Source organism: Drosophila grimshawi, unplaced genomic scaffold (genome assembly GCF_018153295.1).
Source record: "Drosophila grimshawi isolate 15287-2541.00 unplaced genomic scaffold, ASM1815329v1 contig_1367, whole genome shotgun sequence".
Lineage (NCBI taxonomy): Eukaryota > Metazoa > Arthropoda > Insecta > Diptera > Drosophilidae > Drosophila > Drosophila grimshawi.
Window position 1 is genome coordinate 9058065 of NW_025062889.1, and position 14487 is coordinate 9072551.

Consider the following 14487-nt stretch of genomic DNA (forward strand, 5'->3'; position numbering starts at 1 on the left):
ATACATAAACATATATATCTATATATATACATATACATCATATCGCGTATGTTATCGTTGTGTTTGTTATTGTTTCTACCCGTGGCGTGTGTATGAAAATTAAAATGGTTGGCAATTGTCATTTCTGTTTTATTGTTGTTGTTGTTATTGTTGTTGCTGTTCATTGTGTTGTCAGCGCTGTTTTACTGCGGTCTCGGTTCTTGCTGCAGTTGCTGTTCTTTTTGTTGTTGTTGTTGTTGTTGCCCGATGCCACACGCAACTAACCGCATTTTGATTGCCATGCATTCGCCAGAATCGTGCTCCACGACAAATTGAATGCATTTTCCGTGCAGTGGATTCCAAAAAAAAAGAATGTCGCCAGGCATTGCATGTGTGGCATCAGGACTGCTGCTGCTGCAGCTGATGTTGCTGTTGTTGTTGTTGGCACACGCACGCAGTTCCTGGCAGTAGTCTTCAACTTCAAACTCAGCCATTGGCTTGTGCTCTGGCTGCTAATTCTTGCAGCTTATTCGATTTGCTGCCGCGCTTTGCACTTTTTCATATCACACACAAAAAAACAAAAAAAATCATGCTCAGCACTATTCAGTTCAATTAAAATCAAAGCCAGTAAGCATTTGTGAGGCTTATTGCAATTATGCTCATCAATTTGCAAAATTGTCAAAAGACGACGACAAAAAAAAAAAAATAAATAACATTTTGCAAATGAATTACGATGGCTTTTTGTGGTTTTTTGTTGTTTGTGTTGTCTGTACGTGATTTATGGCGTCTGGCCACCAACAAACACCTCCCACACCGATGAACGTTGGCCAGCTCATTACACATTACACATTACACATTTTTAGGCACTGACTGCATAAAATACCTAAATAATGCCATTTGCATAGGGTGCCCGCTTCTGGTCAAATATTTTGATAGCAGTGGACGTGCTGCGGGCCAGCATTGTGGTTGCACAATCAAAATATGTACATTCATTCGGGTTTGCGGTGCCACTTGCTTTGGCCTCAAAACATGAAAGCGTTTATATAATTTACTGTGAATTTATTTAGTGCTTAGCTGCCAAACCAATACCAATCACTGCCAATTGAAAATCACAATTATTCATGATGTCGCTTGGCTAACTCAATTGATTTCCATACCAAACTTCAATGAAGCGTGACTCGGACGTAATTACATTATTCTATATGCTACATCAAGCATACTTTTTTAGAATATCAAATATCGGATAGAAAATGCCGCTGGACATAGTCTTTTTTCCAGAGTGCAAATATCTTAAGGAAAACCCTGCAGGAAAGTTGATTATGTGAGCATAAAGACCTGAACTTGGCATGTTATTTATATTTGTAGGACTAAAAATCACTGCTTCATATAAATAAATATTAGAAGAAAATGTGAATCGAAATGTGGAGTATATTCATATCTATATATAGAACATTATTATAAGAGATTCCTTTAATAAGTAATGTATTTATTTCAGCATATCTTGCTTAAGCTGAATAGGAGAAAAAAAGTGTAAAATCTGCTCTGCTTTTTCATGCTTATGCTTTCCCGCTGGGTAGTCGAATAGGAAAGCCGGGCCACAGTTATAGTAGAGAACGTCACGATACGTTGAGGCTGGCAGAGAGCGCTGTTAAGTTCATTAGGACCACAGAATATAACATAATTATTCACTTACAATTTACGCCACGACGCCTTAGTTTCAGCTTGTTTACGTATATGGCGTATACGTAATTTTATTTAGATGCCTGTGAGTTTTACCTCTGAAAAGATTGAAGCACACGAATGAAGAGTGAAGAGTGCATTTTGACTTTAAGGATGACGCATTTGCAAAGTCAATAACAGTCTCAACAAAGTCAACAGACAGACTGCTAATGCCATTAAAAGACCTCAAACCACCCGGAAAATTCGCATAGAGCGAGTGAGAAGGCAAAGGGGCGGTGGGGCGGCAGTGATAAAGACAAAGAAACAAAAATGGTGAAATGGATGAAACGTTGGCTTGTTAAACCGCAGCTCATTGCTAGCAAAAATAAAACCAACATTGGCCCAGGACCCAGCACAGGCCCATAAATTCCAACATTTGCCAATAAGTTGAAAGGCTAAAGTTTTACATTGGTAACCGAAAAATATGCAAAGCAGTCATAATTTTACTTTGCAACGAAATATTTTTTGTATAAAATTGTTAGCAAACAAACTTTTTTATGCTTCAACTAATTTCAATCAGCTAACAAAAATGTGGTGTGCCTCGTCTCTAACTCCTCAATCCCAAACCGTGCCCCCGTGCCCCCGTTCCCCCGCCAGCCAAAAATTCACAAAAACACAGGACGCACAACTTTTGTCAATAATGCCGACGCCTTAAACCTAAAAACCCCAAACCAGACCAACAAGACCAACCAGAGTGCCAGTGTCAAGACAAAGGCACAAACACAAAGAGCACAAGCCAGAAATGATCCATGCACCTGTCGGGCTGCTCTGGCTACTTTCTGCTACCCCTGGCCAGCTGCTCCTGCTCCTGCTTCAGCTCCAGCTCCCAGCTCCTTGGTAGAGTTTATTAAGTTGGATGTCACCTTTTTCGGTGAACTTCTCTCCCAGCACATTGCAGCCCTCAGGCATTTTTTTCTCTTTTTTTTTTGTATTTTTGTATGTTTGCAACTTTGTCTGCTTGTTTTCGTTGTCACTTCATCAGCACGTTGCCTCCGCTCGAGGGTGTCGTCAAATTCTCACAAATATCCCTAAGACAGATGGTAACAAGTATTTCTGAATGCCAACAACTTAGTATATGCGAAATGTGAATGCGAATGTGAAAACGGGATCATTTCAAGTTTTGTGTCACCTTTGCATATTTTGTTTGTTTCTTTTTTTTTTGTATTTTGGTCGTTTTGCATAATTGTCAATTGCCATCAATAAAGTGTTTATTAAAAAGTTTTCCCGTCCAAATTCATTGTTCATTTCACGTGTGTTGCCTAGTCCAATTTCAGTGTCTGCCTGTCTGCCAGTCTGCATATGTAAATGTGTTTGTAATGCTCAATCTTTTGAAACTTGTGCCAGTCTCTGTGCTAACTCATTAATTAACTTTGCCGCCATTGTTTGCGAATGCTATTTATTCTTGGCTTATCACTTGGCCCAAAGTGTCCGTTGTGCCAAAAAGAGAAAATGCTTTCCCTGGCTCTGGCCCAATAACGAAAACAATAACAAGTGCGGGGGCCGCTGCTTCGAAATCCCAAAGTTTTAATGAGCAGAGAGTGTGTCTGTCTTACCTACAGGTAAGTAGGCTCACCTTCTAATTAACATTTAACGAAAATTCATTTAACTTTTCACATGCCCATATAACATTGAGAAATGGTGTTCTCATTACTAGATGGCTCATCAACTGCTAAACTTATGTATACACAAATAGATTAGCGCATTGATAAGCAACCCGGATCAATGAGAAAGTAAATAGTATCTAATTATCTGTTCATTAAAGTATTCAGTAATTTATTAAGTTCAAAAATAGTAAGCGCCACCTGTGTGCCCGTTTTGGTAGCTTAAGCAATGAACTTAGCCTTTGCCCAAAAGCGCTTTTATCCAGTTTTCTCTGCTTACCCTTAAATTATATATTCTTGCCTTGTGATTATCAATATTGTCTCAGACTGATTCAAAAATAGTGCACCTCAAATAGCAATAAAGTAAAAAAAACTCAAGTCATTCTGAAAAATAAATAGCTTTAATTACTACGACAAAATTTGGTACTAAAAAATGGCAATCATTGTACTTAAAAGCTTTTGCCATAGCTTTCAAAAGTCCCAAAGCTTTGAAAAAAGATCCCTGCGCAAAATCTTCGATACCAAAGCTTTAAGCGGCAGTACTTTTAGCACGGCAATGAATGGGACTTTTATCGGGCAGGCATGTACAACACTTCGAGCGTTGCACAAAGTTAATTTTCTCATACAATTAATAATTTAGTGCATGATTATAAAACAGAACATAAGACAATTGTGAAATTATTAATTGACTACAATAACAAATAATCTTTTATAATTAAGCCCAAATATCGAATGTGCAAACAAGGTGGCAACGCCGTCACTACTAAGCATGTGTGTTATGTGCAAGGCCTGACATGTGTTTGTGATTATGTATGTGTGGGTGGGTGAGCGAACCAACGAATGAGAGAGAGAGTGAGAGAGGGAGAGTTTTTGCTTGAATTGCTCTCTTGGCACGCATTTGACTTTACTTACAATTGAATTTCAGTGCGTTCTCGAACAGCCTTTCAAAACGTTGTGCTATCAGCCGAAGCGGATGGCAGACAACAAATCAAGCTAAAGAGAAGTGAAGAAAACAGAGAAGGAGAACAGCAAGGAAAACAGTGACAAACTAAAAATGTTAGCATACTTTTTCGAGTTGTTGCTTACCGATTAACAGATTTAGTTTAACATTTGCAAATTGGCCATAAAAAACTAAATAAAACAAGCTTGCAAAAATGTGACCCAATTTGACATGTGTGATTGAAAGAAAGAAAAAAACAAAAAAAAAAGAAAATAAACGCCATAAATGCATTATTTGCATTCTCGTGTTTAAATACAAATATTTTGCGACACACAAGAAATAAAAATAACAATTAAAATGTGTTATTTTCACGTGCTGTGTGCTGTACGTGAATTGCTCAACTTTGTGCATTTGTCGCATTTCAACAATTAAAAAAAAAAACATAAATACCCCAACTTTACGTGTGTGTGTGTTTGTGTGTGTGTATATGTTTGTGTGTGTGTGTTTGCGTGTGTGTGCGAGTCGAGCAGCACCCCCAAAGTTTCCTTTGCCTGGCTGCTCTTTTAACCAACCAGCTAGCAGCACAGCTGATTGTCAACGGTACTCCGATTGAGAGCCAGCTTGTTTGGTTTAAGAGTCACAGAGAGAGAGATAGAGAGAGAGAGAGAGAGAGCGACGAACACCATCCTGCACTAGCCTGCACCACCCCGCATACAGTGAGTTTCGCCCGCTGACTAACGTAACGGGTTTCGAGACACGCACGCCACACGACCAAGTACAAAGTACACGTAATATAGCCATAATCAAAGGTAGCCCTCGCCAAAGCCGTAGCCATAACCATAGCCATAGCCATCGCCGTCGCCATAGCCCAGGTCAACAGCTCGAAGCTCTCGGATTGGCACGCACGTGTGTCTGTGTGCCTGTTTCTGAGTCTGTGTGCGTGTGTGTTTTAGTGTGCGTGTGTGTGTGTGTGTGTTTGTCTGTGGTAAGTGCATAAATTGTATCATCTCTTGATGGTACTTTGCAAGTTTTACAGGCCAGCGAATGAGCTCAAATGAAATATTTATGCCTTTGGGGTAGCGTATCTCTGAACCACAACTCTCGTCACAGCTTCTCAAAAGACACTGCACTTGGCATAATATATATAAATTCGATTCTAGAATTCAGAAACTTGAAAAACACACATTTTTGATTTTACCAATCGAACTCAACTTTAAAACAGATTAAAAGACATAACATGATTTTGACTTGAGAAATAATACTTATCTAAACTCTTATTCTTTATGAACAATACCAAAAATAAAGTCAGTTCTAGAATTTAGAATTTTTGATTTTAGAAAAATTTTAAGCACTTGTTCTTAATAATCCCAAAAATATTGTGGTTCATTCAACTTCAACACATTTGATATCAATCTAAGATTAAGGATTTGGATTTTGGATTTTAGAAATAACTTAAACCACTGTTCCAACGTAGTTAATTCATCATCTCAAATCAATCTATTACTGACGTGCAGACATCTGCTAAGTAGAAATAAAAAACCTTATTTCAAAGCATTCAAACTGCCTTAAGTGCCACAATTCTTCCACTTTTTAAACATTCCAGGCTAATATAAAATGTGATTAAATGCCTTGTTATATCTGCTTTAAGCCCGGTTGTCATGTCTTATTGAATAGATAACAATTATGGTTACTGGGTAACCATTGTTATATGTACATACATATACAGTTTGTCGAAGTTCAATTCTCTGAATTTGAAAAATCATATTGCCATTGCATAAACATTCACATTTGTTCATTCATATTTACATTTAATAGCGGCTTGTGTTCAGCATACACCTGTTTTCCCCATAAATGCTTTTGTACACAGGCACTCAAATAGATTGAGGGGATCTGCTTTCATGCTCAATACGAATATGCGCCAGTGTGTGGGTGTGTGTGAGTGTGTGTGTGTGTGTGTGTGAGGGTAGTGAAAGTGGTGTGCCCATACGGCAACCTCATACATATCAACCAACACCTCTTAGCCATACACCACTATGCAAACATGCGAGCATGGACACACACATATGTATATTTATGTATTTATGTCGGCACTTGTGCTGATGTTGCTCTTGTTATTGATGTTGTTATTGTTGTTGTTGTATTATTCATTCAACCCAACCAGCTGCAGCCACACTCCAAGCAGAGCACTTTAAGTGCCGTGCTGTGCTGTGCGTCGTATGCTTTCAGTCATTTGTAATACTTTTAACATTTTCCGGTTGCATATTTATATTTCGTTTTAATTGAAAACATATGCACATATTTATGAATACATATCGATATATTTCTAAAAATACACGTTCATAATTTTAAACATTTATTATATTTGCTTGGCCAGATTGTGTCAAGTTTTGATTGAAACCTTAGAGCACATACAGATTACATAATCCATATATAACACACCCAACATACATACATATATGTAACAGAACATAACAACTGACAATAGATAGATAAAACATGCAACTTATCGCATGGCATGCAGGATGTCATGTACTTAAGCACACACACAATACACACAACACACACACAACACACATACTATGTGATATGCTTATGTGTCTTGTTAACTGGGTCGAGCCATAAATTGCAAGTCGACATTCGCAACAAATTAATATCTCAGCCAATCGGCTGCCAATGCACAGGATTAGTTTGAAAATTCAATAATTGCAAATGGCAAAGGATTTGACGACAATCAGATTTGTTGTAACTGTTGCCATGGCAATCAAAAAGCACATAATAACTGCCAGGTGTGAAAGTCTGAAGTGTCTCTGCCCCACCTGTGAGATGCCCTGTAACACTTAAATATCCATTATCATAATCATAACTATTTTAGCACCCATTTCTTTGTCTATTTTATGTCTGTTACACACATTTGTACAAGCTCATTATACTCTTTCGCATATGTTATGTGTACAGGGTATACAAATGGATACCCTTTGAGCATTCAAATTATTGTACTTTTATGATAATCATATTTTGTGTGCTGGTCCCAAAAGTAAGCATTATGATAATATTTGCTTGACTTGCAGGCAACTTTGGTAAACAAGAAAATATGAAGCTCTCGGACACAATGGCGACGCCGATTGAGGAGAAACTCGATCAAAATTTAAAGGTACGCCAAAAAGCACTTCAAGACTCATTTCAATGCACATTAATCATCCCTTTCGCCCCACCCTCAACTCAAATAAACCCGAAAAATATAACAACGCAACAGGTGCGCTCGGGCATGGTTCATGTCAGCGATGGCAAATGTAGACCAGAACCACTCCGACTTAGCCTAACAATGGAATTGTTGACCTTGCAAAAGTTGGAAATTGTTACGCCAACAAGCTCCCAGCTAAATGGACCACCAATGGAATCCAAGGTATGCTAATAAACTGCGTTGTATGCGTTAATTAAGATGAAGAAGTTGAATACTCGAGCCAGAAACACTTGCGTATTTCAGGAGCGTATGGTGCAAATAACGAGACAGAAACAGGGTGGATTGGGTCTGAGCATAAAGGGTGGCGCAGAACACAAATTGCCCATATTAATATCGCGCATCTACAAGGATCAGGCGGCCGACATCACAGGTCAACTGTTTGTGGGGGATGCGATTATAAAAGTGAACGGTGAATATATAACCGCATGCCCCCACGATGATGCTGTCAACATTCTGCGCAATGCCGGCGACATTGTTGTACTCACTGTGAAGCACTATCGCGCCGCAACACCGTTCCTGCAAAAGCAATGTGAGCAGCGCCCCACAAATGACAACGTGACAGACACAACATTCACATCCAACAAGACAAGACATGACACGACATGACTAACGAATTTTATTAAAACCAATCACTCATTCGTTGTTTTGGTTCCATTTTTAGTAACAAAAGATACTCCTGACTCGGACAACGATGTCACTTGTGCCGAGCTCAAGGCAGATGAAGGATACAAGTCCTCGGTTAATAGCGGCACCATAAGTCGCAGCTGCAGTCGACCAATGTCAATTTGCTCGGAGCCAGAGAAACGCTGGGCCGACGTTGTGGCAGGTATATATATATATATCTCTCATCTCAAGTGTCGCAGCTTAGTTATTTTTGACATTTGTAGTGCCGCTAATGATGGCCTACGTTACACGCTACATTTACGGCACGGACAAGTTGCGTCCGAATGCATTCGAGGTGCGTGGCTTGAATGGCCTCAGCACCGGGGTCATACACTGTGATGAGCTGGCGATACTCAGTCAGTGGCTCAAACTGATTACCGATAATGTTGTGGGTCTCACACATCTGCAGGTTGGCATCCACCCAATATAATATTAACTAACTTTACAGCTGCGTAAGACCATATTGAATATATATTATTTACTTTGCTTAACTTTATTAACAGATGAAACTGTACAATCGCAATTTCGCTGTGGGCGAACGCATCGAGTATATGGGCTGGGTGAACGAGGGTGTTATCAACAACAACATATCCTGGCAGAGCTATAAGCCCAGATTTTTACTACTCAAAGGCACCGAAGTGATGCTCTTTGAAACGCCACCCGTAAGTTGCAAATTCAATAACCATTTTTTGGGAAACTGTGAACGGTTTTCTAAAGTAAAAAAAAGCATTATTAACTTAGATTTGTTCCTCAAAGGCTTATATCAAATTTGAGACTTACAGCATTATATGTTAAACAATATTAAATTGACACCCCTATTTTGTGGCACGTATGTAATTGGACATAAAAGAATTTGCAGCAGTGTCTGTGTGTTCATTTTGCCTGAAGTTGTTCAAAGCAACTGCAGTTGCTATGCTGCGCTAATTTTATGTGTCAAGATTTAACCCCACATGAGTTAGATACGACCCACAACCAACCCCAACACACACCCAACACACACACAGACTCATGCATACACACTCACAAATACATGTGCAAAAAATATAAAAATTGTACTTTTTGCTCTAATGAGCAGTCTTTGCATAGCAAATGGAACTTGGCTACAATGTTGGCCAACGGGCTTATGAGTTGATTCTGCATAGATGCACTGCACCACTGCACCACTCCACTCCACTCCACTTAACCTCTCCTCTTAACCCACCTGTCAGTGAATAGTTGTTGCGACGCGCTTTGATATTATGAAGTGGTCCTTGATATACTTGACAATTGGATGTGTTTTTGTTAATCTTATATAAAATCCGACTCGATTGCGAATTGTGGAAATCGTTAATCTCATTGCAGCTAAATGTGGCTGGCATTAGCAAGGCCTTGGTGGTATATAAGGTATACCAGACCATGTTTCGCATTGTGAAGGAATCGGAGACGGTGGACAGTCGACAGCATTGCTTCTTGTTGCAGAGTTCTGGACACGAGCCTCGATATTTGAGCGTGGAGACCCGACAGGAGTTGCTGCGCATTGAGAACAGTTGGAATGCGGCCATAGTAACCAGTGTTATTAAATTGGGCGTAAGTATGCCACACACACACACACATTAATACACACACACACACACACACATACAAATACATAGTTTTTGTATCTGTGTGAATTGCTTTCCGAATTTCGCATGTTTGTTTGTAATTAGTCGCACGACTGGTCGCAATGCAAACGACGAGTATCGTGATTGCCAATTGCTTGTTAATTTATAAGCAAATACAGCCCACTCCCCCAGCCAGCCTTGAATCGAAAGGTCATGGCTGCTGACCTAACTACGAAATCGATATGCCGTACTTTGAAAGCCACAATTGAAGTATTCTACATTTTTGGCTTGCAGACAAAGATATGAATTTGCAACAAGTTGTTTTCACACCTTGACTTCGAGTTGTTTTATTTATGATTTATGTAAATATTAGAGAAGTGCATTGACTTTTCATTTGACAAGTAGATCCTACGCAAAGATAATTGATGCCTCTTAAATATTTTCCTAAGAATCCCTAGGTAGATAATGATAAAGCAGCCACATAGATATATATCAATGTCTCCCCATCTGCCCAAATTTGAAAGGTTTGTAAACTGACCACATGGGTCATAAAAAAATTGAACACCAAAGAAGACCTTTCACTGAACTCTTATCACCAATCAAGTCGCATATTATTTTGAGAAATTCGCATTAAACACAAACTCTCAAACAAAGTTTTGGTATCCGTGCTGAGACACTGCCCAAAAGTGTGTAACTTTTGTTTACACACACAAACACATATACAAGTTGTATATAGTAGATATATAAATATATATATATATATATTTTTATATGTATACACAGTGCTGGTGAGCTGTTTAAAAGTCACAGCCAAGCCAATGACCGACATAAATGGCGCACAAAGAGGAATTTTGCCCATGCCACGAATCGATTCGAATTTGGTGTGCAATTTGGAACATTTAGTCGAGCATGCACAGACACAAAGAGATTATTGAACTTTTGTGTCAGCTATAGTAGTAGATGGTAGATATATGGCCGAAGTTGCAGTTGTGTCAGCTATTAGAGATATCGCGTATACGTAATAAATATTAAAAGTCGATTTCAATCAATGTTGTCTGCCCCTCATAAGTGTCTAGTGTTAATAAATAAGTTCAGTTACACATGCAACCCAAGTTTATATACATCTATCTATATTTATATCTATCTAACTGACAACATAGCGCAAGACCTTTGCCGTTTCGCATCAAGGCAAGAGTGGCGGACTGACACTTGATTGGCAGGCGGGTTTCTCACTGACAGAGGGAGCCGATGCCACAATGGTATGGCAGTATAAGTTCTCACAGCTGCGCGGTTCCAGCGATGATGGCAAATCCAAGTTGAAACTACACTTTCAGGACAGCGAGACGCGGGCCATCGAGACAAAGGCAAGTTGTAGTTATATTTTTAGAAAATGTAATTACATTTAACCCTATTCAAAGTTAATTTTAAATGAGCTGAACGAACATATATGTATATATATATTAATCATGTGCATCTCTTTCATGTCGTCATCACATCAAATAGGAATTGGAATGCCAAGTCCTGCAGAGTTTACTTTTTTGCATGCATGCGTTTCTCACCGCCAAGGTTGCTTCCGTGGATCCAGCATTCTTGAGTTCAATACAGCAGACCTAAGCTTGGCTAGCGAACGCATACTGAGAATCAAAAATTTTATAGGCTAAGTGAACTAATAGTTGTATTTCAAAAATACGCAACAATTACATAAGTAATTTACAAGCTATAATAATTAAGCAAGTTACATATACAACATTATTACATTATATAAGTACAATGCGAATGTATGTAAGTAAATGGAATTAGTTAAATTTGAATAGCTTAAAATACGGAGTTAGATTTGATATACTTATATACTACTTATTAAATGTATACATCAACTTGCATACACACATAAATAATATTATATGCATATATATATATATATATGAAATGTCGAACGAAACTGAATGATAAACTTAAAGTGAAATCTCTTGGTGCAACACATGTAAATTTAAGCGTGCTCTAGGCTTCTTTTCCTATATAATCAGATCAAGTTGTCGATATAATTGAGCGTACTATCTACATACATATACATATATATGTATTGAGCAATTAGACAATTACACTTGGATACGTATGTATTTATTTTATCAAAAACTTAGGCATTATGCAATTACTAATCACAAAACGAAAGCTACTACGTCATCTGACATCGAGTAAATTCGAAATGGGCAAAAGCCCATCATAATTGTCAACTACAACATTATAAATGAATGTAAACGATGTGCATTATAGTGAAAATTTAATTTTCAATTTTAATGAAGATGCTATTGTTAAAACTAGGTATTTATTCGAATGAATGTTGCGCTTTTTAAATTCAATTCTTTTATTTATTTACTATCTAAGCATGTCAGACAAACAAGTTTCAGTTTCAATATAATCGCTATTTAAACACCAAAATTTTATCATTCTCAAAAACAACAACAAAAACCAAAAAAAAACACATAAACAGCCACCGAAATTTGCATTCATATTTTTATTAGATTTTACATAAGGATCGTGTCAACTTTCAGACTATATTGTAAATACATATACTCGTACATGTAAGCATATGTCATGCGTCAATTCAAATGTGTCTTTCCATTGAGCGATTACACCAACATACAACAAACAACACACAACAAACATAGCAAACATTTTGCTCATATACATTAGGCATTTCTAATGGAACAAATGGTTGATTTATTGTACGTATATGTATACACAAATCAGTTAAACATATAGCATCAGCTTAATAATATATTAAAATGTACTCAAATATGTATGTATATTCAACGTCGTTCTTGTAATTCATGTAAGTTGCAAGGACGCACACAGGCCAGAAACTGTTAACGCAACTCATCAACGCAATCATATCAAATATATCAATTATCAAGCCCACGTAATCACTTGTAGATGTACACGCATATATGTATATGTATTTGAACCAAAAAACAAAGCTAAATGTGACACAATATTACACAAGATTACCAGAAATAATTCATGTGACTACTATTTGTAAAACAGGATACACCAGCAACGAAAATCTTCGGTCTGCCGAAGACTTAATACCATTGCAGATCATTCACATTTTTCCAATGATCGAGAATGTGAATAATTATATCTCTCATTTAAGTATAGAGTTTAGTTGTTTAAGTTTATTTACATTGATTAACTTTTTGATTTGTCCGACTCTCTTTCCGAATGTCAAAGTCGATCTCAAGGATTAAATGAGCTTCAAATAAAATTTTATAAATGAAACACAATAATGTAATTATGTAATGTATTTGTAGTGTAACACTCTCGAAATAGGCATTTATGGCTAGTCTCTGGTCCGTCCTCTGCTGATATTCCCAAATGATCACAAACACACAAAAATGTCCGTAAAATAGTCCAAGTTTCTTATCACAATTCTGCACAGGTATTTAGGTAAAACAAACACACTAATTATACACACATTCATACAGGCAAAATAGAGTATTTACGTAGAATGCAAATTTACAAATACAAAACCAGCGATTAATACTTGCACCTGTATAAGCGCTATCTGAACGATCAGATATAATAATAAACTACATACATATTTACAAAATAATTGTACTACTGTATACCAAGTTACATCAGTATATATACATATATATATCTATATATACATATGCATAAGCATAAATATCTAACAGAACACATTCAGACACTGCTTTAATAAGCGCCAACAAATTGAAAAGGCCATTGAATTCACAGGGATTGGCACTCAATCGAAGTAGCTGTGGACTCCAAGGAACTTTAAAATTGATTCGAATAATGAAATTCTGTCGATTTGTGTATTTATTTACCACTTCAAGGCACCTAAACAGACCAAAATACGTAAAAATGCACAACAAATAATACATAATAATTAATCCAAATAACTACCCAAAGCAAACTATTTTTTAAAAGCATACGCAATGAAATTAAATATTCCATCTTCGGAATGCCGACGATTAAATGCTCTTGCAGACATTTGACAGATGTTCGATAAACCCACGAGTATTCAACCAATCTTGAAATTCTTTATAATTATAAACAAACAAGAAAAAGAATCCTCTGCAAGGGTATAAAAACACAATCCATACGAATACCAAAACAAATAAACAAATCTGTGTATACCATATACATAAATCCATAGGATCATACTTATATAGCGCACATATTATTGCTGTCTAACTGAATAATCGAAAAGTGCATTGCTGGATACGCAAATGATGAGTTTACAGCTATAGTATAATATCTATCTCAGAAATGTATTGTTAATTTTCAATGTAACGCACAGCAACAATGAAATACATCAGAATCAGATACATTTACATTTACATACATCAACATACGATAAGCTTTAAATATGTACACATTTAACTACATCTTATGTAGCACATATATTTCTGTTAAAAAAAAAAAAACAAAAGAAAAAACAGCATTTCCACCCATTACCAATTACTTTATATACTTAGCATTTATAATTGATTTGCAGTTTTTATATTCCAAATATATTATATATATATATTTATATATGTATTCGTTTGAGATAAAGTTAGGCAAAAACAAATACAAAATAATAACAATAAAAATAATGCCCTTAAATATGCAAACTGATCAAATTGTTGTCATTATTGATGAAGAGTGGAATGGAACAAAAATCTACTAAAGGGCCATACTCGAGCTTATATTAGCTTAATCATATAATATATATATATATATATATCATTAGTTAAA

The 14487-nt window shown here is 36.9% G+C and overlaps 1 protein-coding gene across 2 annotated transcripts; it reads left to right on the forward strand.

Moving 5' to 3' along the window:
* The first annotated feature begins 4222 nt into the window (after positions 1-4222).
* On the forward strand, positions 4223-13801 carry LOC6560546 (gamma-1-syntrophin). Of its 2 annotated transcripts, XM_001986190.3 has the most exons (10): positions 4223-4355; positions 7308-7390; positions 7493-7642; positions 7724-8009; positions 8142-8306; positions 8368-8552; positions 8647-8805; positions 9485-9709; positions 10884-11087; positions 11227-13801. In XM_001986190.3, exons 2-10 carry the CDS (start codon positions 7331-7333, stop codon positions 11335-11337), a joined length of 1545 nt encoding a protein of 514 aa, XP_001986226.1. In that variant the 5' UTR covers positions 4223-4355; positions 7308-7330; the 3' UTR covers positions 11338-13801. The 2 variants fall into 2 exon arrangements, with proteins under 2 accessions (XP_001986226.1, XP_032591126.1); XM_032735235.2 differs by having other exon boundaries at positions 4254-4355; positions 7308-7642; positions 11227-11603.
* Positions 13802-14487: the final 686 nt, after the last annotated feature.